Source organism: Panthera tigris, chromosome F2, assembly GCF_018350195.1.
Source record: "Panthera tigris isolate Pti1 chromosome F2, P.tigris_Pti1_mat1.1, whole genome shotgun sequence".
Classification (NCBI taxonomy): Eukaryota; Metazoa; Chordata; class Mammalia; order Carnivora; family Felidae; genus Panthera; species Panthera tigris.
This window is the reverse complement of record NC_056676.1, coordinates 9,316,934-9,341,444: the sequence shown is the minus strand read 5'-3', so window position 1 is coordinate 9,341,444 and position 24,511 is coordinate 9,316,934. Positions and strand designations below refer to the sequence as shown.

The 24,511-nt window shown below is 41.2% G+C and overlaps 1 protein-coding gene across 2 annotated transcripts in view; it reads left to right on the top strand.

The window, feature by feature from the left end:
• The window catches only part of BPNT2 (3'(2'), 5'-bisphosphate nucleotidase 2), a 36,841-nt gene extending 16,060 nt beyond the window's left edge, over nucleotides 1-20,781 (top strand). The window contains exons 2-6 of one of the 2 annotated variants that reach the window (XM_042972651.1): nucleotides 1,127-1,289; nucleotides 2,417-2,512; nucleotides 13,054-13,215; nucleotides 14,695-17,852; nucleotides 20,643-20,781. In XM_042972651.1, the coding sequence (XP_042828585.1) occupies nucleotides 1,127-1,289; nucleotides 2,417-2,512; nucleotides 13,054-13,215; nucleotides 14,695-14,966 (693 nt within the window). In that variant the 3' untranslated portion in view covers nucleotides 14,967-17,852; nucleotides 20,643-20,781. Of the gene's footprint in view, nucleotides 1-1,126; nucleotides 1,290-2,416; nucleotides 2,513-13,053; nucleotides 13,216-14,694; nucleotides 17,853-20,622 lie in introns of both variants that reach the window. The other variant, XM_042972652.1, reaches the window with a different exon arrangement.
• The last annotated feature ends 3,730 nt before the right edge of the window (nucleotides 20,782-24,511 follow it).

Below are 24,511 nucleotides of genomic sequence, written 5' to 3'. Positions count from 1 at the left end.
CAGTTCTTCAGTTTGCCTCGTTTAGGTGTGTCATTATTTACAAAAGTAAATATAAATGTAATATATTAATTAATTTTAATTTTTTAAGCATTTGTTTATTTTTGAGAGAGAAAGAGAGACAGAGCGTGAGCAGGGGAAGGGCAGAGAGAGAGGGAGACACAGAATCCAAAGCAGGCTGCAGGCTCTGAGCTGTCAGCACAGAGCCAGATGCAGAGCTTGAACTCACCAACCTCGAGATAACGGCCTGAGCCAAAGTCGGACGTTTAACCAACGGAGCCATCCAGGCGGCCCTGTAATACATTAATTTAAATCATTGTTTTACAAAGCAGAGTATGTTTTAAGTATTCATTAAGAAGCTTACTGTTGAAAGCAGTGTTTCTCTACTCCCCTATACCTTTACGTTTTTATAGAAGTCAGGTTTATTTTATATTTTAATTTTGTGTCCTAGTAAATAAAAACAGAAAATTTGACTTTAGCATTTTATCCTGTGACTTACCTTTGGTATAGTGAAGAGAAGGCTCTTTTTTGTCTGTCTGGATTACTCATTTCAGCCTTGTTTATATTTTATAATATGCTAGCTTATTATCTGTTTTCATTATTTCCCGGTTTCTTTTTTCTATTGATCAAAGCTATATTTTAGATGATTACTTTTCTAGGACATTGTGACTCTTAGCATTCATGAATTATCTGTTCTAAAGCATATTTCTTTCAAGTCCATTGTCACTTTTCTCCTCCTTATAGTTACCGCGTTCAGTTCAGTGTTCCATAATATTGCCAATCTGTTTTCACGCTTTAGATCTGTTGTTTTTTATAAATATCATTAAGCTTTAAATAGCTTGTTTCTTTGATGATTAATTTCTCTATATTTCTCTATATTTGGATTCTCTGAGGCAGTAAACTAAACTTGAATATTAAGTTAAATAAATAGTACTTGAAGGCAAGATGTTGCTGGAATTTTTTATATTTTTCCGTTTTGTAACGAAATGCTTCAAAATAAACATACGGATTTACCGACTTCCAGTGGATGCGATTCGGTCTGAAAAGTTTCTCTCTCTCATGTTTTCTGAGGGGGTATTTCTTATTTCTTCTTTTTAAATGTTTTAGCTGTCATCTATTTTTGGTGCAGATAAATACTGAGGAACATGTAGATGCAGCTGATCAGGAGGTTATCATATGGGACCGTAAGATTCCTGAGGACATCCTGAAGGAAATCGCCACCCCTAAGGAGGTACCAGCAGAAAGCGTTACTGTCTGGATCGATCCACTGGATGCTACGCAGGAATATACAGGTGACTTCACATGAAAATTCATTTCAGACTTCAGATTGCCATTATATACTGGAGAATCAGAACAAAGACGGGTGGTATATACCTGGTGGGTAAATACTTTACCAGTTTGGCGCAAGCCTTTCCAATTAGGTTTTAAGACAGAGAGCTGGATTCATGCAGTGTGGTGTGAAACCTTTGGATGGACCCAGGTGTTCTCAACCTTTTTCTCCCCCAAAACCACTATATTATGGCATACTCCCTATTAGGGGTCGTGATTCACTATATCACTCACTGATCCTTCAGTGAAAGGACATTTTTATCAGTCGCAACAACAAAATGGTTCCTGTTGGACACCTGTTTCTTGAGGTGTTTGCTTACATACTGAGTTATTATATATCGAGGTGTACATTATTCAGGTATTTATTTATGTAGCCAGAATATAATACTTACTCGTGATTTGAGGAATCGAGGGTTTATTGCATATACATTTATCTTTAGAATTCAGCATAGTAAGTTGTAGGCATCCAGGGATAAGTAAGTAGCAACATGGAGAATTACTGCCCCCACCGCATTTTCTTTTTTGTTTGTTTGTATTGTTACCTAGGCCTAGCTCAGATTTCATTTCTGTGGATCCTCTCCCTTGCCTTGTTTCTTACACTGAGATATCCAATGCTTGCTTTTTCTCTGCGCTGTTGGTGTATATAGTAAAGGTAATTGCTTACCTATGTGCCCTCCTTCTAGATGATAAGTTCTTTGAATGTGGGGCCTTCTACTTTTTCATCTTTGTATTCTAGTCCTTAAGCACTGACCTTGATTGACCCATAATAGACACTCAGTAGGTAACTATTTGGAGAACAGGAGGAAGAAGAGGAAGGTGTCTAACAACAACTGAAATTAGAAAATGTTTTGCGGAAGTAGGTAGTAGAAATACAGAATATTGAGGGATTTTTTAATAAATACTTTTCCTAAACTGAGATTGGCCTGATTATATAATAGTGATAATAAATGTGAGCGCCTCTCTTGTGCAGGGACTGTTCTAAGTATTTAACTTGATTTTCAAATTTAAAACTAAAGTTTAAAATTACTTACTTTAATAATAACGTATGTTATTGGGGTTTTTTGTTTTCTGTGTTTTTTTTTTCTCCTAGAGGATCTTCGAAAGTATGTCACTACTATGGTGTGTGTGGCTGTGAACGGTAAACCTGTGCTAGGAGTAATACATAAGCCATTTTCTGAATACACAGGTAAGAGATACACTAGAGCTCTCAAGAGTTAACGTTACTAAATCATGTGTCTGTAGTACTTACTGTCTTATCAGAATCGCAACTGTCGCTCAGTAATTATTGAGGTCAGTCCCCACCGTACCTCACCCTTTCATTGGATACAGTGGGGATTTGGTGTTGGTAACGATAACACGTAATGAGGCAGAGCTTTCTAAACTCTCTTTAGAGGACAGAAACCGTGAATGACCATGAGAGATGGAGAGCGTTGAGGAATCCAGTTGGGCACACGCTGTGTTCCTCTCTGTTTCTCTTGTGCTGTGGCTTGGGCTAAGGCCCAGGGCTCATATACATTGGATTCCATGTGGGTTCTGAGATCCACCACCCAGTGGCCTTAGCCAAATCTGTTGTCATGTCAGGAAACCGTGGTGGTTAAGGGCAATGGCGACCTGGCAACCTCGGCATCAAAAATGGATGGTGTCGTGGTGACAGTCTTACTAATCAGGCTAATCCTCGTGTCCCTGGACACCATTCAGAGCTCCATTGGACCCTTGGCTCTCCCACCGTCTTGATGTGGTCGTGTCTGTCAGCTTTGTGCAGAAGGCAGATCAGATCTGTGATGGTCACATTGGGAGTTGGGAGCGTGGAGGACCGTGCCAAAGAGCTTTCCGTGCAGCTCGGGATGACCTCGCCCAGAGCCTTGCAAGTGCCAGTGGGCTGCGGCACATAATGGACACAGCCATTATGCTATGGTTTGCTAGAGAGACTAGCCACGGTCTTAGGAATAGCAGTGATAGCGTGGACTGTAGTTACAAGTCCAGAAAGACACCATGAGTTGTCATGATGTACAAGTTGAGGGTGACAGTTAGTGGTGTCAGCGGTATCCTTGACAGTCTGAAGGGACTCCTCATACTTTGAATCGGTAGTTCCCATCAAGAGTCCTTTTGGCTCCACTCTGATGAGGTTCCTGATGGTGACAGTATCCATTTTGCCAGCGCCAGCATTGACCAAGTGTAGTGGGTCGAATAATGCCCCTTTCCAATTCATTTTCACTCCTGTGTTAGTTTTTTGTGGTTGCCATAAAAACAAAAACACAAAAACCCCACAGACTGTCTTTGAACAACAGATATATAGTCCAACACAGTTTTTGGAGGCGTGGAAGTTTAAAATCAGTGTTTTGGCAGAGAAATGCTCTTTCTGAAACCTGGAGGGGGAATTCTTCCATGTTTTTCTCTTAGTTTCTACTAGTTTGACAACGGTCCATGGTGTTCCTTGGCTTCTGAACACATCACTGCAGTCTCTGCCTTCATCTTTCCACAGTATTCTGCCTGTGTATCCGTGGCTCTGTGTGGCTTCTCTTCTTACAAAGACACCATATTGGATTAAGAGTCCACCTCCCCGGGCATGACCTCATCTTAGCTGATTACATCCACAGTAACCCCATTTCCAATAAGGTCAGATTCTGCTATGCTGGGTGGGGATTAGGGCTTGAACATACCTTTTGGGGAACATAAAGCCATTACATCAGAATCGTAGAATCTACCTTATGTGGAAGTCAGGTCTTCATAGGTGTAATTAAGGTATCGGGATGAGGTCATCCTGGATTAGGGTAGGCCCTTAAATCAGTGAGAGTGTCCTTATAAGAAACTGAGGTTACAGAGACGCACGTGATAAGAGGATGGGATGGCGAAGGCACAGAGATGGTGGAAGCTAGGAGAGAGGCATGAAATGGATCCTCCCGTAGAGTTTCCAGAAGGACTCAACCCTACCAGTATCTTGATTTTGACCATTGAGCCCTTCGGCCTGTGAGAAAATACGTTTCTTTCCTCGTAAGCCGCCATGTTTGTGGTGATTCGTGGCGACAGCCCATACAGCGCTGTCGGTTACTCTGGCCTTGTCCGCTGCATGTTGGTGGTGTGGCTGCCACTGCCTACAGAAGCTGGCTCTCTCTTGGGGCGCCTGGGTGGCTCCGTCGGTTGAGCGGCCGACTTCGGCTCAGGTCACGATCTCGCGGTCCGTGGGTTCGAGCCCCGCGTCGGGCTCTGTGCCGACAGCTCAGAGCCTGGAGCCTGCTTCCGATTCTGTGTCTCCCTCTCTCTCTGCCCCTCCCCCATTCATGCTCTGTCTATTCTTGTTTCAAAAATAAATAAACGTTAAAAAAAAAACATTTAAAAAAAAGCTGGCTCTCAAGTGGACAGAAATGGAGACAAGGTTAATTTTTGATGACTCTTAACATTTATTTGCTTTGCAGAATAACCTTGTGTCCCAAATTCCAGCTGCTCTGAGATAGGCTGAACATATACTTGAGTGTTGGCTCTGCGTTTCAAGACCACATCTGCTTTGTGGTGTTTGACTTTTTATCTTCTTTTCATAATTCAGATAGTTTTTCCAGTTGACAGTTTGATGAGCTACAAAAGATTGAGGCCATTACTGCCGACAGGGTGCCTTAAAATAAATTATATAATTGCCTTATGGTTTGTGGATTGCTTTCACATATTTCCTTTAATCCTTACCGAGTAAGTTAGGATACGGGTGGGCCGCTAATTTAGGCTTCTGTAACAAAATGCACCAAAATGCCAGAGGTTCAACAAAATAGTTGATTTCTGCCTTCTCTAACAGCGTGCATGCAGGCAGACCGGGCATGCAGGCTGCTCTCGTTTGCTGTTTTTGCTGTGCTCAGTTTTGCTGCCCGCTTCTGCATGACTGAGGATGGCCCCCTGCTTCTTTCACATTCCACCAGTGCAGAGGATCCAGAAGGGAGACGTGGAGGACATTGTCCACTCAGGGTTTGACCTATAAGTTGCACACATCGCTTCAGCTCACGTCCCATTGACCAAAATGTAGCTGAAACCAGCTGCAGGGGAGGCTAAGAAATGTAGTCTTTATTTTTGGTGGGCATCCAAGCATCCAGTTCAGGGATTCTGTCACTTCGGGGAAAGTAGGGCGAGTGGATATTGGAGCATAACTCAACTCAGCAGTATTGCTACACTTAGTATAACTCATGAGGGAAGGATACACTTACTACTGATACTCCCACTTACGGATGAGAAGATGGGACTCAGAGTTTGATATGTTCCTCAAGGCGGAGCGGTTAACCTGACAAATATTACGCAAATCAGTACATCACACCATTTTCACAACTCCACGATTCCTAATATTTGGAGAGCGTTTAACCATTTGAAATACGCCCAAGTTCTCTCATTTGAAGCTTGTGATAACTCTGTGACAAAGCAAAGTGTTGTTATTGCCATTTTTTATAGATGAGAAAAGACGCTAGCAGCTCTTATGAAAGCCACGTAGTTCAAAGTGTTACAGCAAGAGCTAACTACTCCTTATTAATATCTGATATTTGTTTAGTATTTTCACAGTTTATGAAATGTATTGACATTCATTCCAAACTCAAAATACCCCTGGAAAGCGTATAAAAGATGAATTACGGTGACTTCCAATTTAAAAAAGAGAAAACAAACATATAAAGGCGATGTACAGGGCTTAAGTCTTTGAAGTCCTGTCTCAGTTTTTTTTCTTTTACTTTTTTTTTTTTTTTTAATTGAAGTATAGTGGACTCCTCCTTTGACAGTGTTCCTCATTGCCTGACTGCATCAGTTAGGGTTGCATTTAGCTGCATACAAAATAAATCTGATTACAGTAGGTAAACAAGTAAAGGTTTTATTTTCCTCACGTAGTGAGATGGCCAAAGGGCAGGGTGCTTCAGTGGCTTTATGATCCTCTTAGGCACCTGACTTCTTGCTTCTTTTCTCAGAAGGTGGCTCTTTGTAGCCTCACGGAGATGGGTGCTTCCAGTTACAATGGCTCTGTTCCAGGCTGGGAGAAAGAGGAAAGAAGAGGGACGAAAGATCTCTTCCCAGATATTCTTCGTGTTAGGAAACAGTAGCCTGAAGCCCCCTGCTTCTTCATCTCATTGGCCAGAGGTCACATGGCACCCTTAGCTGCAGACAGCCCGCTGCTCCAAAGAGAGTAAAAATCGTTATACAGGAAACGCAGAGAAAGTTGATACAGGATAGGCAAATAGATTCACATTCTTGGAGCCCTGATTTCCACATCTGTTCATTTTAGGGGTAGGGGAGAATAAGAATAATAAAATGCCCATGAAAAAAAAAAATCTTTATTCTGTAAGAACATGTATCCTCTCCCCCTATGGTCTTACCTCCTTTAAAATAAAAAAGCCAGAAGTTTCTAACTTAGGAACAAGTTGTGTTCCAAAAATGTTCCTGTAAGTTATGGTAAACTGCCCTGTTCTTCTGTGAGGCAGCTGACTTGCCCTGTATGCTGGAACACACGGTGCCTGCCAGTGAGCGGACATTCCAGAAGAATCGATATGTCCTTAATTAGGTGCGGGTTGACCTGCTATTCCTGGATTGAAGCTTTGTTTGGCTTGTGTCCTCTTTTTGGACTGTTATTTTCAGATCCAGCCTGTGTATTGATGTTGGCAGAGTACCAACTGTCAAGTATGAAATGTTTACCAGAATTTAGCTACACTTGACTCTAATGGGAGCTAGATAGTATTGTTACTTGCAGTAGTCAGAGCCAAACTGATCCAAATCCTTATCATACTTAGCTAGAAGTAATTCATTGCCTTTGAAATTCTTAGAAGCAACAGATACTTGAATAGTATTTTAACAGAGTAATGTATAAATGTGTAAGTGTAGTGTATCCACGCAGGGGAAATTTGTAGCTGTTAGAAAGAAGTTACAATGTCTGAGGTCTGTGTTAGCAAAGTACCAACCACTTTTTATCTCCCACTGGGCTTTTTTCTTTTCTTTCTTTCTTTCTTTCTTTCTTTCTTTCTTTCTTTCTTTCTTTCTTTCTTTCTTTCTTTCTTTCTTTCTTCTTCATATCTTACAGATAGAATGAGTCCATTCTTTCAGCTGCTATTTTACCTTTTCATGATTACCTCTTCACCAACAATCATTTATTTAAGCACCTACGGAATTTTTAAAGTGCTTGAAATAATTTGTGTAAGTGTTATAAGAGAATGTATTGAGATTATGTAACATGAAGTATATTTTTAAAATATTAAATTAGTAATTCTTACCTAAATTGTTCTGATACTATCAACAAGAGATGCTGTCTTTATTCTCTTAGACAATACTGACCTCTAGAGATGTAGCACTGTAAATTCACTTCTTAGTAGAACCATGGTTTTTGATCATTTCTAAAAAGAATTTAGAGAATTTTTTTGTTTTTTCTTCTTTCTCGTTTTTTAACTTTTATGAATAATTTCAAACAAGCATAAATTGTACTGAATTTCCACATGCTCTTTCCTCTGGATTTAACAGTTGAACATTTTTATGTTTGCTTCCTTTTTTTTTTTTTTCATGTGCTTTAAAGAAAATTACAAGGATCATGACATTTTATCCCTATATACTTCACTGTGCATCTCTAAAAAGGACATGTTTCTACGTAACAGTTCTGTTAATATAACATTGAAATTAGCATTTATTCCCTAATTGATCCAATACTCCTGTTTTCCCTGGTTGTTTCTTCTTATTTTATTTTATTTTATTTTATTTTATTTTATTTTATTTCATTTTATTTCATTTTATTTATTTTGAGAGAGAGAGAGTAAGAGTGTGTGCATGAGTAAGGGAGGTGCAGAGAGAGAGAGAGAGAGAGAGAATCCCAAGCAAGGTCCACACGGTCAGCACGGAGCCCTCTTCGGGGCTCGAACTCACCAGACTGTGAGATCATGACCTGGGCTGAAAACAAGAGTCGGATGCTTAACCAACTGAGCCACCAAGGCACCCCTTCCCTCAATTGTTACTAAAGTGGATTTCACAACTGGCTACTTCAAACCAAGATCCAGTCTCATGACATGCATTTTTTTGTTGCCCTGTTAAGTTCTCTTAATCTAGAACAACCTCTAGTCCTGTTCTTCCCTGTGACATTACTTGTTGAGATCAAATTACTTGTTACATAATGTCCTGCTCTTTGGATTTCTCTGATTATTTGCTCGGGGTGTCCTTTAACTTGTTTATTTTTCATATTCTTTTTCTTCTAAAGTGCAAATTAGATCCGAAGCCTTGACTGGCCTACGGTTAGCATTTTTGTGAATACGTTGTAGATACTCCTCATGTACTTCCTGCTGCATCATTTTACATGACGTATCCTATCTCGTCTCATTACTAGTGATGCTAAGATGTTTAAAGTGGTCATGACTAGATCTGCTATAAATTATTTTTATTCTCTGGCTACCAGCAGGTAGTCTGGAGAAATACTTTGGCACCGTTTGAGATCAGGATTCCGTTAAGCCTTTCACAAAATAGTTTTAAGATCTATTAAAGCTGTGGGCCACCTGGGTGGCTCAGTTGGTTAAATGTCCAGCTTCGGCTCAGGTCATGATGTCACAGCTCATGAGTTCGAGCCCCATGTCAGGCTCTGTGCTGACAGCTCAGAGCCTGCTTCAGATTCTGTCTCTCTCTCTCTCTCTCTCTCTCTCTCTCTCTCTGCCCCTCCCCCGCTCACATCTCTGTCTGTCTCTCTCAAATATAAATAAACATTTTTAAAAAAAGATCTGTTAAAGATGTAAAATGGAATTTTCTAATTCTGTGTGTTTTTTCAAAAAAACTGTTTTCAAAACTAAAATTCGTGTGTAGAGCAATTTCATCAACTGGAATTGTTGATCCTGAAATGTAGTTCCTACTAGAAAGACAAAATACATAGTTAACTTCTTTTTCTTTACCAATTTCTGAGTAAGGACTTCGGGTAAAAACGACCTCCAGCGGAAACAGATGTTATTTTTTCCAGGAAGAGCAGGATTTTTCCTTTATTTATTTATTTATTTAATTTTTTCAACGTTTTTTATTTATTTTTGGGACAGAGAGAGACAGAGCATGAACGGGGGAGGGTCAGAGAGAGAGGGAGACACAGAATCGGAAACAGGCTCCAGGCTCCGAGCCATCAGCCCAGAGCCTGACGCGGGGCTCGAACTCACGGACCGCGAGATCGTGACCTGGCTGAAGTCACGGACGCTTAACCGACTGCGCCACCCAGGCGCCCCTCCTTTATTTTTTTAATATCCTTGACATCTCATGGATTTTTATGTATTCAGTGTGATTCAACCTACAGTTATTATTTTTAAGTTAAATTTGTTCTTTTTGTTGCCTACTCTTTATTAAAATACCTTTGTATACAACTTTTTTGTTTAAATGCCATTCATTATGTAGTCCTTAGGTATCGTCCGTTGGGTCTCCCCTATGAGCAACAAAGAAATTAGCTTCCTTTAGCCTCCTTGACTACCATTGTATTTTAGTCAGTCGTAGCTTTTTCGACCTGTGTCTTTCTGCTCTTCAGCTCTTTAGATTTACATGGTATCCTTTGACTCTAACCATTCAACTGTGATTGGTTTACACACTTTGATTCTTACACACAAATCATTTACACGCTTTGATTCTTCCGAATCCTTTATTCCTGTCTTTGGTTTCCTCTTAAATCCCCAGTTAAATTTATTCAGTGCTGACCAACAGTGCTTTTGCTGAGTGTTCTTCAGTCCTCCTTCAGTTGGCTAAAGCTCATCCTCTAATGGATTACTTCAGAAGAGCTAGCACATAGCTGTCCTTCCTATTATCTGAGTTCTTAACGTGTTAAAAGCTCTTCCTGTAGCCTTGATACATGAAAGACTCAGCTACTTCCAAACTCTTTGGTTTAGCCCTCTATCCTTGGGTGCTCTAGCAAATTTCCATAAACTTGAGGGCTTACAACAACAGAAATTTCTTTTCTCGCAGTTTTGGGGCCAGAAGTCTGATACCAAGTCGTTACCGTGCTCCCTCTTGAAGACTTCCCTTGCCTCTTCTAGCTTCTGGTGGCACGAGACATCCCTTGGTGCCCTGGTTTGTAGACCCATCACTCCATGCCTCCTCCTTCCCATTCTCTCAGTCTGTGTTTTGTGTGTCCTGTTTTTGTAAGGACACCAGTCATTGAATTTAGGGCCTACTCTAATCCAGTGTGACCTTGACTTGAATTACATCTGCAAAGACCCTGTATCCAAATGAGGTCACATTCGAAGGTTCGTAGCAGGCATGAATTTTAGTAGGACACTGTCTTACCCCCGCTGCACTCTTTTCTCTTGGTTACTGGTAGAAAATATTGAACTGATTAATATCCGTGTGGGTGCATGTTGAATCCCATTGGCAGCGAAGCCGATAATCCGATTTTCTTTCCTTTGTAAGGAGCTTGGTATTTTTGCCTGGAGTGCCAAGGAACTTTATCTTGGAAGTCTAATAATAGAACTCTAGATGTCAGATACAGAGTTGGCTTTCTGGGCAGATATCTACACAGTGTGTCTCTGTGTGGACATTTCGGTCCTCTTTTCTTTCAGGCATGATCTTTTGGACCGTAATTTTACAATGGGTTCTATCTCATGGCTCCTGGTTCCCTTTTTCAGAGACCTGCTAATATGTATATACTGACTCTTCTTCCGCTGACGTCTGTGTGTCGCCTTCCCTCTGGTCCCTTTAATCAGTTTTCTCGTTTTCGCTTATCCTTTGCCGTCCTCCTTGCCTGCTCTGATTTTGGGCCACGCTGTTGCCCTTCCGTATATCCCACCATCTAGGGCTGTCTTCAGCCATCTTGTGTTTCTGTTGTTGTTGTTGTCGTTTTCAATTTCTTCCCCACGTTACGCGAGGGCCCATTTCGTTTCACTACGTTCCTACTTCTCTACCTGTCCTCAGTTGTTTCCTTGTTCCATGGTGTTCTTTTGGGTTTTTTTGTTGCCTCTTTCTTTCTTTCTTTTTCTTTCTTTCTTTCTTTCTTTCTTTCTTTCTTTCTTTCTTTCTTTCTTTCTTGTTCTCTAGAATATTGTGTTACCGTTTTATTCTGCGTGATCTATGAGCATTTTCAAGTAGCCTGGAACGTTTCGACCTTCATTCGTTGTGTTTTCTTCTTCTGGTCTCAGCGGACTTTGCAGTAGTCCGCGTTTCTCATTCCCATTTGGGCCGCGGCACTGCCGTTGTGGAGTTGTGGGAAGGTGTTTGGGTGGTTCTCAGCCCAGGAGCTTTCTTCTCCGTTAGGTGAGGAAGACATTATCTTGGTTAGCAGGCATCTTGTTTTGTTTCTACCCTTCTGCTTTCTTATTTCAGGAGGGCCCTTATCTCCAACTCCTCCTTTTCTTTAGTTCTGTTTGCAGTCTCCCATCTTTGTCTCTCGTGGAGACACTCATGGAGACACGTCCCGATAGGTGTTGTGTGCCCTCAGGACTTCACTTGGGCTCTGTGTCTTCTCCTGGCCTCCTCTTGTCGCCGCTCTCTTGCCACATTTCAGGCCCGCTTTCAGGAGTTCTCATCTCAGATGGGACCTTTTCCCTCTGGGGAGAAATCCCGGCCGCTGTTCTCTGACTTCTCCCACCACCGAGAGTCCTCCAACCTCTTGGCATGTCCGGAGCTCCTGTCACAGTCCCCACCCTGGGATCAGCCGCGGCACTCATTCTGCTGACCTTCAGTGTTTACTTCTCTTCTTTCTCCGAAGTTTGCGTTTGTGACCAGTCTCCGTCTTCTACTGATTCCCTAGCTGTTGATGAAGGGTGTTCGTATTTGCCCTCCTTGTCTCTGTGTGTGGTTTTTAGAGAGAAGTGTGACGGGAGTCCAAGAGCCTGCCACCATCTTTGGGGAACTCAGAAACCCCGACTCCGCCTACTTTTTTGATGTTTTCCTGCAGCCGGGAGTAAGTGGTAATGCAGCTGCTGTTGTCCAGACAGCATGCAGCCATGGCGGACTGTTTTTCCCCATGGTGAGTGACTGCTAGAGCACCAAGCTAATGGGGATGATTCTGAGTCAGTCCGTTCTCTTGTATAGCTTGGTAGTCACTGAGGAAAACTTGCAAGCCGAGAAAAACATTTCAAGCCATCTCGAGGGTCTCCTCACCTTCTTATAAGTTCCTGTTCTATTTTGAAATCTAGAGCATTTTTTTACGCTCTCCGACAAAGCAGACACGTAACCCTAACTCCCCCCTTGAGCTGCCTTATGTTTATAAAGCTCCCTTAGGAGATGGGTCCAATATGCGAATAATTGAAACTACGAATGGATCAGAAATAGAGGTAGTATAGGAGCAAAACCTGTTTTAAGTTGTTAATTATCCAGGGTAACTAGTTTTGCTGCTTATGTCCTAGGTGGTCACAGGCGGGGTTCCCCAGGAGCCAGACTTTTGACGTGGAGATGAGCACGCAGGATGTTTCCCGAAGAGTTATTTGTGTAGGGGAGGGGAAGACGCTGGCCGAGCTACAGGGAGATTGGGGTGTAATCCCAGTGAGCACTCAGCAGCTCACAAGGAGCTCTGGAACCTGGGCGTCATTAAGTCAAGTCTTAAGTAGCCACTGTCTCTGGTTGGGCAGGATTACACGGCCTTTTTTAACTTGGTCTTCATATTTGCCTATTAGTGTAAAAAAAATACTAAATATTACTCTGGTTCTCAGAAAAAAAATATTTCCATTTTGGAAAAAAAATACAAGCAATTCTGTGTAAAAGGATATTTTTCCAGTCAACCCTTTGTACGTTGAGTTTCAGTTTCAAAAAGCTTCAGTGCTGTTAATGGGTATTATATTTGCTTTTCAGCTTGGGCCATGGTAGATGGTGGGTCCAACGTGAAAGCCCGCACTTCCTACAACGAGAGGACCCCGAGGATCGTTGTGTCACGCTCCCATTCAGGAATGGTCAAGCAGGTTGCTCTTCAGACTTTTGGAAACCAGACCACCATTATCCCAGCTGGTGGTGCCGGTATGTTCCTACCCCCCTTGTGGCGCCGGTGCCCCGCGTCCCCAGCACGGTCAGGGCTTCTGTCAGGAGGAAGGTTCGCTTGTCCTGTGCTCGGGAAGAAAAGGGAGGATAGAGCGCGTGCTCTCCCGACAGGCCCGGTCTCCTACTTGGTAATGTCTGGGGTGGGATCTCAGTCACACATGCCTTCGTATGAGCCACGGTGTCAACAGTAGCGGCACGTCTCAGCCCGGTGACTCCCGCTCCTCGAACACTGAGGCGGCATCTTCACGTCAGTGGCGTAAGTCATCGCGCTGGGAGCTTCGCTGCAGGAGTATCTGTGAGGAGAGGGGAGATCCAGCACATTCCGATGCTTCGTGTGGCAGAACGATGCCAGGCGTCATCACGAGGGTCCCTAGAGTGGCTGATCCGCGGGTCACTTTCGACACCTCTGAACTCTTCAGCCTTCGTGTCCGGGGCGAGCCCGAGTCTAGTGGCCACCCAGCTCGTCGCACGTTCTCTACCGTTTTATTACCTGAGTTACTGATCCGGGGTCGGCTTACTCTCTCTGAAAGGCCAGCTATAAATGTTTAAGGCTTTACGAGCCACATATGGACCCTCTTGGATGTGTGGGTTTCTGGCACCCTTTAAAAATCCAGAAAACCATTCGTGGCCTCAGGGTTCTACAAAACCGGCACATAGCCTGGATGTGGCTCATAGGCCGTTTGCCTCCCCTTGTTTTGAGTGCCATTGAATAGGACAGAAGTGTTTTCAGTCCAATGAGTAACACGTTGTGGTCAGAAACGTGTGTTTGAAGACCTTTTCACCACAGTAATAAAGGAAAAAGTAATGCTGATTAACTTTTAAGCCCAGTAATTTTAATTTAGTGATTACATATAGGTACCTTACTTAATATGACTTCATTGTTTTCTTATAAGCTCTCTGTTAGGCTGGTTAGGAAAGGTAAGGTTCAGAATACCTGGTGGGAATGGGATAAACCAGATCCTGGACCTGGTTTCATCTGTGTGTTTTATTATATTATTTTTTTAAAAAACTTTGCCTCATTACAATAAGGGCTTCAGATTGTAGTGCTCGGTCTTTCAAATCCAGTGCTCGTGGGTATTTAGATGGATTTAGCTTCAGTGTAGTATTCCGTAGGAAATGAGACATGGTGTATGTATCATTCCATAGAAAACAACCACAAAGTAGATTTAAATTTAAAAGATTATAGACGTGTGTTTGGTTACACTTAAGAATAGCTTCGTAAGTTATTTTGCAGTATATTTTCCGCTCATTTGGGTTTAATGTCTGGCTGTTATTTGAAAAAAAAAAATAAAAAGAACAAAACTATTTTTAGATAATTTTAGACTTAGCCCTTGCAAACACAGTCAAGAGAACTCCTTCACGTCCTGTGCCGTTACTTTTAACAATGTACTCTTAAACAGGAAGCTACTCTCTTTAAATCTTGGGAATAGTAACTTAAATTCTGTGTTCACCTTTTAGGTTATAAAGTCTTAGCACTCTTGGATGTACCCGATAAGAGTCAAGAAAAAGCTGATCTGTATATCCATGTGACATACATCAAAAAATGGGATATATGTGCTGGCAACGCCATCTTAAAAGCCCTTGGGGGGCATATGACTACCCTGAGCGGTGAAGAAATCAGTTACACTGGGTCCGACGGCATTGAAGGAGGGCTCCTTGCCAGCATCAGAATGAACCACCAAGCCCTGGTCAGAAAACTGCCAGATCTAGAGAAGACAGGACATAAATAAGCAAAGCTGATTACAGGTCACAGCTCTTCCCAAGTTGAACGGTCCGCCGAAACGCCGGGGGCTTCAAAGCATCGGTGCAGACTATGCATGGTTAAGGCCATCCTGAACTTTCTAAAGTATTTATGAAGCATCAGAGACTTATTTTCCCTGTAATAGGATGGAAGATCAGGGAAAATGGGTTGCTTCGTGTCTCAAGTATTGTCTTTATTTTTGAGACGATTTTCGTACAGTTGTCATACACAAGGCGCATATATATATATATGTATATATATATATTTGTGAATTAAAATCTACAGCTGAGTACATTGTTCTGAGTCACCATTTTCACACAACATCACGAACCTTCACTGTTTGTTCGTACTTTCATATAGAATTGGGCTGAAGAAAGGATTGATTTTGTGTAGATTTAATAATTACTTTACAATTGTATCTCATTGAAAATAAAGTTATTGGGGGTTTTTACCCCTAATGCAGATAGAAAGCACAAGCAGCCACGTATTCGTTAATATGCAACAAATGCTCTATTTATCTGTTGCTGAATATTTCTTAAGGATTAAAATAGAAAAAGCTGAAATTGTTTTCATTCTTCGAAATTTTAATAACAGGTTCACCAGCTAGTCGAGAATATAGCTGTTTGATGGTTGAGTTGTAATTGTAGTTTCCGTGTGTGTGTTTTGTTTTGTTCTGTTTTCTTTTGATACAGAACGGTGTATTTGTACCCCTGGGTTCAACGTTTCTGCCATCTTCCTACTGATTTTCGTTTGCTCTGTGGACAGTGCATGGTTCCATCCTTTCCCTCCTGACCAACATTTAGTTTTAACTCATAAGGTCTGGATTAAGGTTTCAGGGTTAGCACTAGGATTTTGGTACATTTTCTCATTAGGGATAAATGATGCACTATAAGAATATAAATGATTCTATTAATTGACTTATTTGACAATTACATGGCTTAAGCTAGCTTTGGTTATTTTAAAAAACTTTGTTTTAGTACTTTTTAAACAATTTGCCAGGTTTGAATGTAGAGATTCTCTCCCTATCAAGAATGATTTCTGGTTGCTTTTACCATTAATAAATGCACCTAACCTAACTAAATTCTCAAGGTAGTAACTTTTAAGATACTTTGAAGTTTCCATTCAGATTAAAATAATGATGGTTAATGTTACTTTTTGATTAATTTTTTAAAATTCGGTGTGTGGAATCTGGTTGGAAGAAAGGCGGTTGAGTCTTTACTGAGTCACTACAATTAGCCCCTTACTTTGTAAACTGTCTTTCCTGGGGATGCCGGATTTCTCTCAGTGTGAGATCTGGAAACTCTGTGTAAACAAATACCGTTATTTCATGTGACTTCGTATTTTATAACATTCTGATAAAGGGGGTGGGACGGCTTATTTTGTTTTCTTTAAAATAGCTTTCCATTTATTTTCCTATCTTGGAGGTGAAATTGACCAAAGAATGGACATCCTCATCTGGTGGCACGTGCATACAACTTTAGGTCTGCGTTTTACACGGTCTCCAAAGCCCTTTACTTCCTCATTAGGGACTTGAATCCGGTAGGATGCACGTGTTTCTCCTCAATATCCAACAGCTGGTCACCAGTCTGGGCGTGGAGTGGGCCTCAATAGGTGGGATTTTGTTCAATGAAAATTCATGCAACGTTTTGGTAGTCGGGACACTTGGTATTTAAACAGGACTTTGGGATTCAGAACAGAAAATCGGAGAGCTCACCTTCCTACTTGGCAATGAAATGAGAACACTTTTTCTCAGTAGGGATGGCAGAGGCTTGTATTATTTCCAGAGTCCGTGGTAGAAGCAGTTAATTATAATGTGTCAAATATGGGGAAACAGGACCGGCATACTAGGAACTGGTGTCTGATTGGGAGTTGTTGGTTGTTTTTGTTTTGTTTTGTTTTTTTCAGCAATAGACGGAAACTTTCTAACTTCATGGAAATGAAACCAGTTCATATTAGCAAGCATGACTGCTTTGGTTTTATTTTTAATTTCATTAATCTGCATGTAGATAATGACTTGCGAAGGGCTTGTGTGCAAAAATTAAGATATTGGCTGGCAGTTAAATGCATTATTTATATAATTTATTGGGTAGAGGCTAATTACTAATGGTTTTTAGGTGCTTTCATAGAGAGTTTGTTTTGAAATTTTGCTTTTGTTTCCAAAAGTCAGTCTACATTACAGAACTAATAGAAGTACAAAGAACAGTGTTTATATTTATTTATGTGAGACATTGTGCCAGAACATACCGGTGAAACACCACGAATAAGTAAGGCATGTAATATCTCCCAGAATTACAGAAATAAAATCACTTCTAAAATGTAGCACAATAATTAGAGTTTAACTTTTAGTGACCCTGAACCTCCCTGACTCCTGGCCTTCTCTTTCCTTTATCTTTACCCTCACTGAGAGCACAGTGTTCCCTTAAAATTTGAGTTTTACCCATCACACTTAGTAAAAACAGGGACGCCAGTAACCTCAGTACTTATCGGCCGTCCCCCTCCTCTGCCCTTGGTCTTTACCTTGTTCTCGATGCCCTCAGCCCCTTAATGTTCTTCGCTCTCTGCCCCTCTTTCTTGACCAGCACTCTTCCCCAACGCTCAACCCCTGAATTCTCTCATAGACCTCCTTTTCTCCAGGTTGGCTGCTGAGATCTCCCGGTAGAACGGAGATGCTAGGTCAGTTCCCAGCCAGGGAGACGAAGCCTTGTCAGAGTTCTGGTTGACCGTTACTTTTCAGAGACGTCTCAAAAAGTAAGGGAAGATCACCTTCAAAACCACAAAGATCCGCCCTGTCAAGGCTAATCCGGTGCTTCTGTCTATACGGAGCATTTCTTCAGATCCGTTCTTCACAGAACCGAAAATGCAGTCAATACGACAAGTAGGTATATAGGCCTGCTTAAGACAACTTGCTTTTCCTGTTCGTTTTCACACTTCTGTCCCTATTTCAGCGGAGATTACCGAGAGCCTACGAGACGGATCATTTCTGTCCGGTGTTCAGTTGCCGGGCAAAATTCTTTCCCCCAATTTTAGTGGTTTTTCTTGATTTTAAATCCACATTCAAGTGAATTATTTATGGCCGTATGATGAAGCTGAGAAGTGCTTTGGTTGATGTGGTTGAAGCAACAATTGTGCAAATTCCGTTTGCGGGGTGTGCCCTTGGAATATTGTGCAAATTGGGTCAGAAGAAGTGGGGGAGGGGCGGCGGCTAAGAAGAGAGTCCGGAAGAAGAACAAGCGTCCAGGGGAGGGGAGGGGAGGGGAGGGGAGGGAGGCCGCAAACCACTGCCCCCAGAGGTGGGGAGCTCTGCCCTGGTCTCAGATGCTCAGAAACTGGATCTTACTCGGGCTTGGAAGGTGAGAACTCTCTCTGATAGCCCAGCATAAGTAGAGAGAGCTGGGGTGCCACGACGCCCTGTTCCCCAGAAAAGAAAAACATCCAGCTTGCCTCTCCTCGGTAACACCTTGAAAATGACCTTATGGAGACAATCTTTGGCAGGTTAAAAATAGAAACCGCTTGGATCATTCTAGCTGTAGCTGTTTGCGTTGGCTAGGTGTTGACTGGTCCTGGATAGAAACGGCGATTTTGCGTTTTTGATCCGGGTTGAATTTAAGACGCATTAGTTTCAGTATATGCCTACAAAACGTCTGTCTTGTAACTGTTGTGTAAAATAAACCTATTCTACGGTTTCATTTTTATCCTAAAAAAAAGTTGTGCCTTAACAATAGGGCATTGTATGTTAATAAGGGAAAACAAAATCTTTTTTTAATAGATGGGGAAAATAGGAACTTTTTGCCATTAAAATTTAAGTTCTTTTAGCATTTTTAATATTAGAGTTGGGGAAAATTCATTAAAGTTAAATACAATTGATATAAAATTATTTTTGCATAATCTAGCATTTACAACTGAAGTGCGTTTTTATAAGAACTGGCATCTTGATGTATATAGGTCTGAAATGATACTTCATCCTTTGGTTTTTTCATTTGAATCAATACAAGACCAGGGTAAGGTACATTTTGGTTTTTATTTGACTTTTAAATCATTTCAGCGTGCTATTGTATCTGTTCTGCTAGTCCTCTGAGTTGCTTTGGTTCCTAAAGATTAGCTATTTGTTCGTGGTACCATATCAATAATTTATTGATGCTAAAAAAAAAAAAAAAAATACTGTGTGTCACGTGACTTAAACCAGAACAGTTCCTGGATTGAAGGGGGGAGGATGGGGGGGGGGGGGGCTTCCGATTAGCAGTTACTAAGAGGACAAGAATTGAACTTTGTACTTCAAAAGAAGGTTTTGGCTTTATGAGGTGCTGTTTATGTGAGTTGTTTATTTTCATTTTATCAAAACCTGGCAGGTGTTAGCATTCCAATTTACTGTTGGTTTCTTTTTAAAAAAATTTATTTTTAAAGTTGGATGGTGAATTAATTCTGTGGGAAAATGAGTTTTATAAGTAGTTTTTTTTTTTTTTGAGATAATACAAGCCAAACTTTTAGAAGTTAAAGCTGATGAAGAATATTAAAATGTTACATATTGTGTTTGTACATGTTCCCTAAAGTATTATAATTAAGGTAATTTGTGTAAATCACAAAAGCAGAAACTTTGATGTTTGATTAGTAGTATGTTGTGTTAGAATTCCTCTTGGAGTATGTTCTATGCGTAGTAAGTTATTATTCAGAAGGGACGTGCTCATCCTGTATTTTTTTAAATAGGAAATACAGCATGCCAAAGTCCTTATTAGGTCGGTTTACCTACGGGGACTTCCATCTCTGTCCCCAAATTCTCTCTCATCATCATTTATGCTGAATTGAGGAGGTAACGTTTGAGGACTTTAATATCACGTGTAAAATATGGACTTCTATTTCCGTGTAACATGACGTCTTCCATCGGCAGGAACCAAAGCTAGTCGTAGAGTCTAACAAGAGAGACCCTGTTCTGCCATGATGAACTGTGGTGCTCCTGATGGATTTTTCCCCCCATTTGATGATGTTACTTAAGCTACTAGAGGTGTATACACACGGGGTTGAGTTTACACTAAACTATGAAGTGGTGTTTCCTGTTCATGTCCCTGCCTCTTCAAACTTTGCTTTTTTAATTGACTTGACTTCTGTGGATCTCTTCCTTGTAATAGGCTAACGCCGATGAGAAGGATTAAACTAAACATGCCCCTTCCCTTCGAATACCCCTTCCCTTTTGACACGTTTAAACCTAAAGGGGAGCTAGTTCATTTGCTGTTGCCGAGACCTGCCTAGACCCCAGAGTTTTCTTTACTTGGCATGCTGTATCCTGCCCCACCCACACCACCAAATTTCAGGGGGGTCCCGATTTTAATCTCTACTGAGAAGCAAACTCTCCTCCCTCCACGGCTTTAGAGCAGTTATTTTGTACCTCACCTGTAGCACTCATGGTTCTATGTGCCGTTGTAAACTTCTTATGGACAGGGATTATGTCTTGGTGATTTTTGTATTTCCGCCTCAGCCCCAGCAGCTAGCCCAGTGTCTTGAACAAATTAGGTGCTTAATGTATGTTGAACTGAACTGAATAAAGGGTTACTACTGGCATAAGCATTTCTCATGCCTCAGTTGTGTAAGCTGCTTGTTTTGTTAACTGCAAATATTGATGATTATCACCCCACGCACTAAATTAGTTTTAAAAGTTTTGCTTTCTTTCCTTCAGATGCTACCCCATGGACGTTTACCTCTAGAAAGTGTGATTGCTTCCAACGAAATGACTATCCCAAACTCTCTGCCCCTGGACATACGTTGCCAAACTGAAATTTGAATTTTCTGAATAAATTGGTCATGTCTGGAAGAGATGGTGTGCTGCACCTGCTTTTTTCCTCTCTCTCTCTGTTTTTAAACTAGGGTAACACACATCCACAGATTTACCGTTCTAACCATCTGTAAGTACACAATTCAGTGTCATTAAATACATTCACAACATTGTACAACCTCCACCACCGTGCTTTTGAAGAAGCCGTTCATCATCCCAAGCAGAAACTACCCATTGAGCCACTCCCCATGCCCCCTTCCCCTCAGCCCCTGGAACTGTCTGTCCTGCTTTTTCTACGAGTGCATCTGCTTTTGAACGCTTAATTTTCCGGGATTCTCGGTCTTCTCACACCGGGTACAGAAAAGGCGTCTGCGTGAAAAGGGGCGTACAAGGCAAACATAGCCATAACGGAAGTGTAACTTGCATTCTCCGATAGATGTGTTTAAGGTGGAGGGAGGATAGAAAAAGAGCAAAAGAAGCAAAGACAACAAAATTGTGGGAAGGCAGTGATAGGAATCACACGATGAGAAAGATCTCCAAGGCTTTTGTACTCCTCGAGTCTTAGACATGGCACAAAGAAGTCATTAGCCTCATGTTATGAATTCGACGATTTCACATCCTTGACTTTTGTATCAGAAACATAGTGTTTGTTCATCTAAAAAATGAGAATTCTACATCCTAAGAAAAAAAATTGGAATATAAGCCATTATTTTTAAAATTGTTTCTAAAATCTGAGCATTTTGAAAGCACAGACACTTAAGGATAGTTGACACAATATTACATTAGGTTCAGGTGTACGAAACAGTGATTCTACAACCCTCTGCATAGCGCTGTGCTTCCCCACATGCATAGCTACAGTCTGTCACCATGTGTTGTTACAATACCCTTGACCGTGTTCTCTATGCTGTACTTTTTACCCTGGTGACTGAGCCCATAACTGGAACCCTGTACCCCCCACTCTCCACTGTTTTGCCGATTCTCCCACCCCTCCTCCCCTCTGGCAATCACGTTCGTTTTCTTTTTTTTTTTTTTTTTTTTTTTTAACGTTTTTTATTTATTTTTGGGACAGAGAGAGACAGAGCATGAACGGGGGAGGGGCAGAGAGAGAGGGAGACACAGAATCGGAAACAGGCTCCAGGCTCCGAGCCATCAGCCCAGAGCCTGACGCGGGGCTCGAACTCACGGACCGCGAGATCGTGACCTGGCTGAAGTCGGACGCTTAACCGACTGCGCCACCCAGGCGCCCCTCGTTTTCTATGTTTATGAGTCTGTTTCTGCTTGTCTGTTTTTTAGATTCCACACGAAACCATATGGTATCTGTCTTTCGCCATCTGACTTACTTCCCTTAACATGATCCATTCTAATTCCGTCCATGGTGTCACAGATGGCAAGATCTCATTCTTTTTTTATGGCTGAGTAATAGTCCATTGTACGCATATCCCACATCTCCTTACTCCATTTATCTATCGATGACACTTAGGTTGCTTGCACATCTTGGCTATTGTAAAACGCTGCAATCAACAAAGGGGTGCATATATCTTTTGGAATTATCGTGTTCTTTTTCTTTGGGTAAATATTCAATAGTGGCATTACTGGCTTATATGGTATTTCTATTTTAAAATTTTTGAGGAATCTTCGTACCTTTTTCCACAATTATTGCACCAATCTACATTCCCACCGACAACGCGCAAGGGTTCCTTTTTCTGCATATCCTCACAAACAGCTGTCACTTCTCCTTTTGATATTAGCCATTCTCACGGGTATAAAATGATACCTCATTCTGATTTGCATTTCCCTGGTCATTAGTGATGTTGAGCAGCTTTTCATGTGTCTGTTGACCATCTGTATGTCTTCTTTGTAATAAGTTTTCTTCAGTTCCTCTGCCCGTTTTTGTTTGTTTGTTTTTAAGAAACACTGAATGTTAGAGCTGGAAGGATCCTTTTTTAGTTTAAATTCCAGTATAACATACAGTGTTATGTTAGTTTCAGATGTACAATATGGTGAATCACCACTTCCATTCATCACCCAGTGCTCATCACGACAAGTGCCCTCCTTAATCCCCATCACCTGTTTCACCCATCCCCCCAACCCACCTCCCCTCTGGTCACCAGCAGTTTGTTCTCTATAGTTGAGAGTCTGTTTTTCACTTTGTGTCTTTTCTTTGTTCTTTTTTTTTTCTCTTAAATTCCACCTATGAGTGAGATCACATGGCATTTGTCTTTCTCTGACGGGCTTATGTAGTGTTTATACCCTCTAGCTCCATCCATGTCATTGCAAATGGCAAGATTTAATTCTTTTTATTTTTATGGCTAAATAATATTCCATTGCGCGCACGCGTGTGTGTGTGTGTGTGTGTGTGTGTGTGTGTGTGTATCCATACTGTATCTTCTTTATCCATTCATCTATTGATGGACACTTGGATTGCTTCCATAATTTGGGTATTATAGATAATGGTGCTATAAACATAGGGGGGCATGTATCCCTTTGAATTAGCATTTTTGTATTTGGGGGGTAAATACCCAGTAGTGCAATTACTGGATCATAGGGTAGTTCTGTTTTTAACTTTTTGATGAAATTTCCATACTTTTTCCCACAGTGGCTAACCCAGTTTGCATTCCTACCCACAGTGCCAGAGGGTTCCTTTTTCTCCACATCCTCACCAACGCTTGTTGTTTCTTATGTTTTTGATGTTAGCCATTCTGACAGGTGTTCAGTGATATCTCATTGTAGTTTTGACTTACGTTTCCCTGATGATGAGTGATGTTGACCATCTTTTCATGTGTCTGTTGGCCATCTGGATGTCTTCTTTGGAGAAATGTCTGTTCATGTCTTCTGCCTGTTTTTAATCAGATTATTTGGTTTTGGTTTTGTTTTGTTTTGTTTTTGGTTCGAGTTGTATAAGTTCTTTATATATTTTGCATATTAACCTCTCATTGGATATATTATTTGCAAATATCTTCTTCCATTCAGCAGGTTGCCTTTTTATTTTGTTGGTTTCTTTGTGCAAAAGCTTTTTAGTTTGATGTAATCCCAATAGTTTTTTTTTTGCTTTTGTTTCCCTTGCCTGAGGCGACAGAAGTAGAAAAATGTTGCTAAACCCAATGTCTAAGAGATTACTGCCTATATATTTTTTTCTAGGAGTTTTATGGTTTCAGGTCTCACATTTAGATCTTTTGTCCACTTTGAGCATATTTTTGTGTATGGTGTAAGAAAGCAGTTTAGTTCCATTCTTTTACATGTAGCTGTCCAGTTTTCCCAGCACCATTTGCAGAAGAGACTTTTTTCCCCATTGTATATTCTTGCCTCCTTTGTCATAAATTAATTGACCATATAGTGTAGGTTTCTTTCTGGGCTTTCTATGCTGTTCCAGTGATCTGTGTGTCTGTCTGGTGCCAATACCATACTGTTTTGATTGTTATAGCTTTGTGTAGCATACCTTGAAATCTGAGATGAGCACAGAAACATTTTTTAAATGTCTCAGCTCTTTAATAACTTCAAAGATTATGTTCCTTCTCCCTTTTAACTCTTTTGGGAGGCTCTTCGTAGGAATTATCATTTCAGAGTTTCCAAAGCTCTTCAACGTGGATTCTAGCTTCCCCAGAAGAGGGGCCACCCTGTGAGTGTCAAATACCACCTGATATTTCAGAAATCGTATATGGTTGTTTGTTTGTTCGTTTTGTTTTGTTTTGTAATTTCTGAGACTTTTAACTAGTCTCATTCAGTTTGGAGCTCAAACGGAGAAAACGACAACAACAACAACAACAAAAACCATG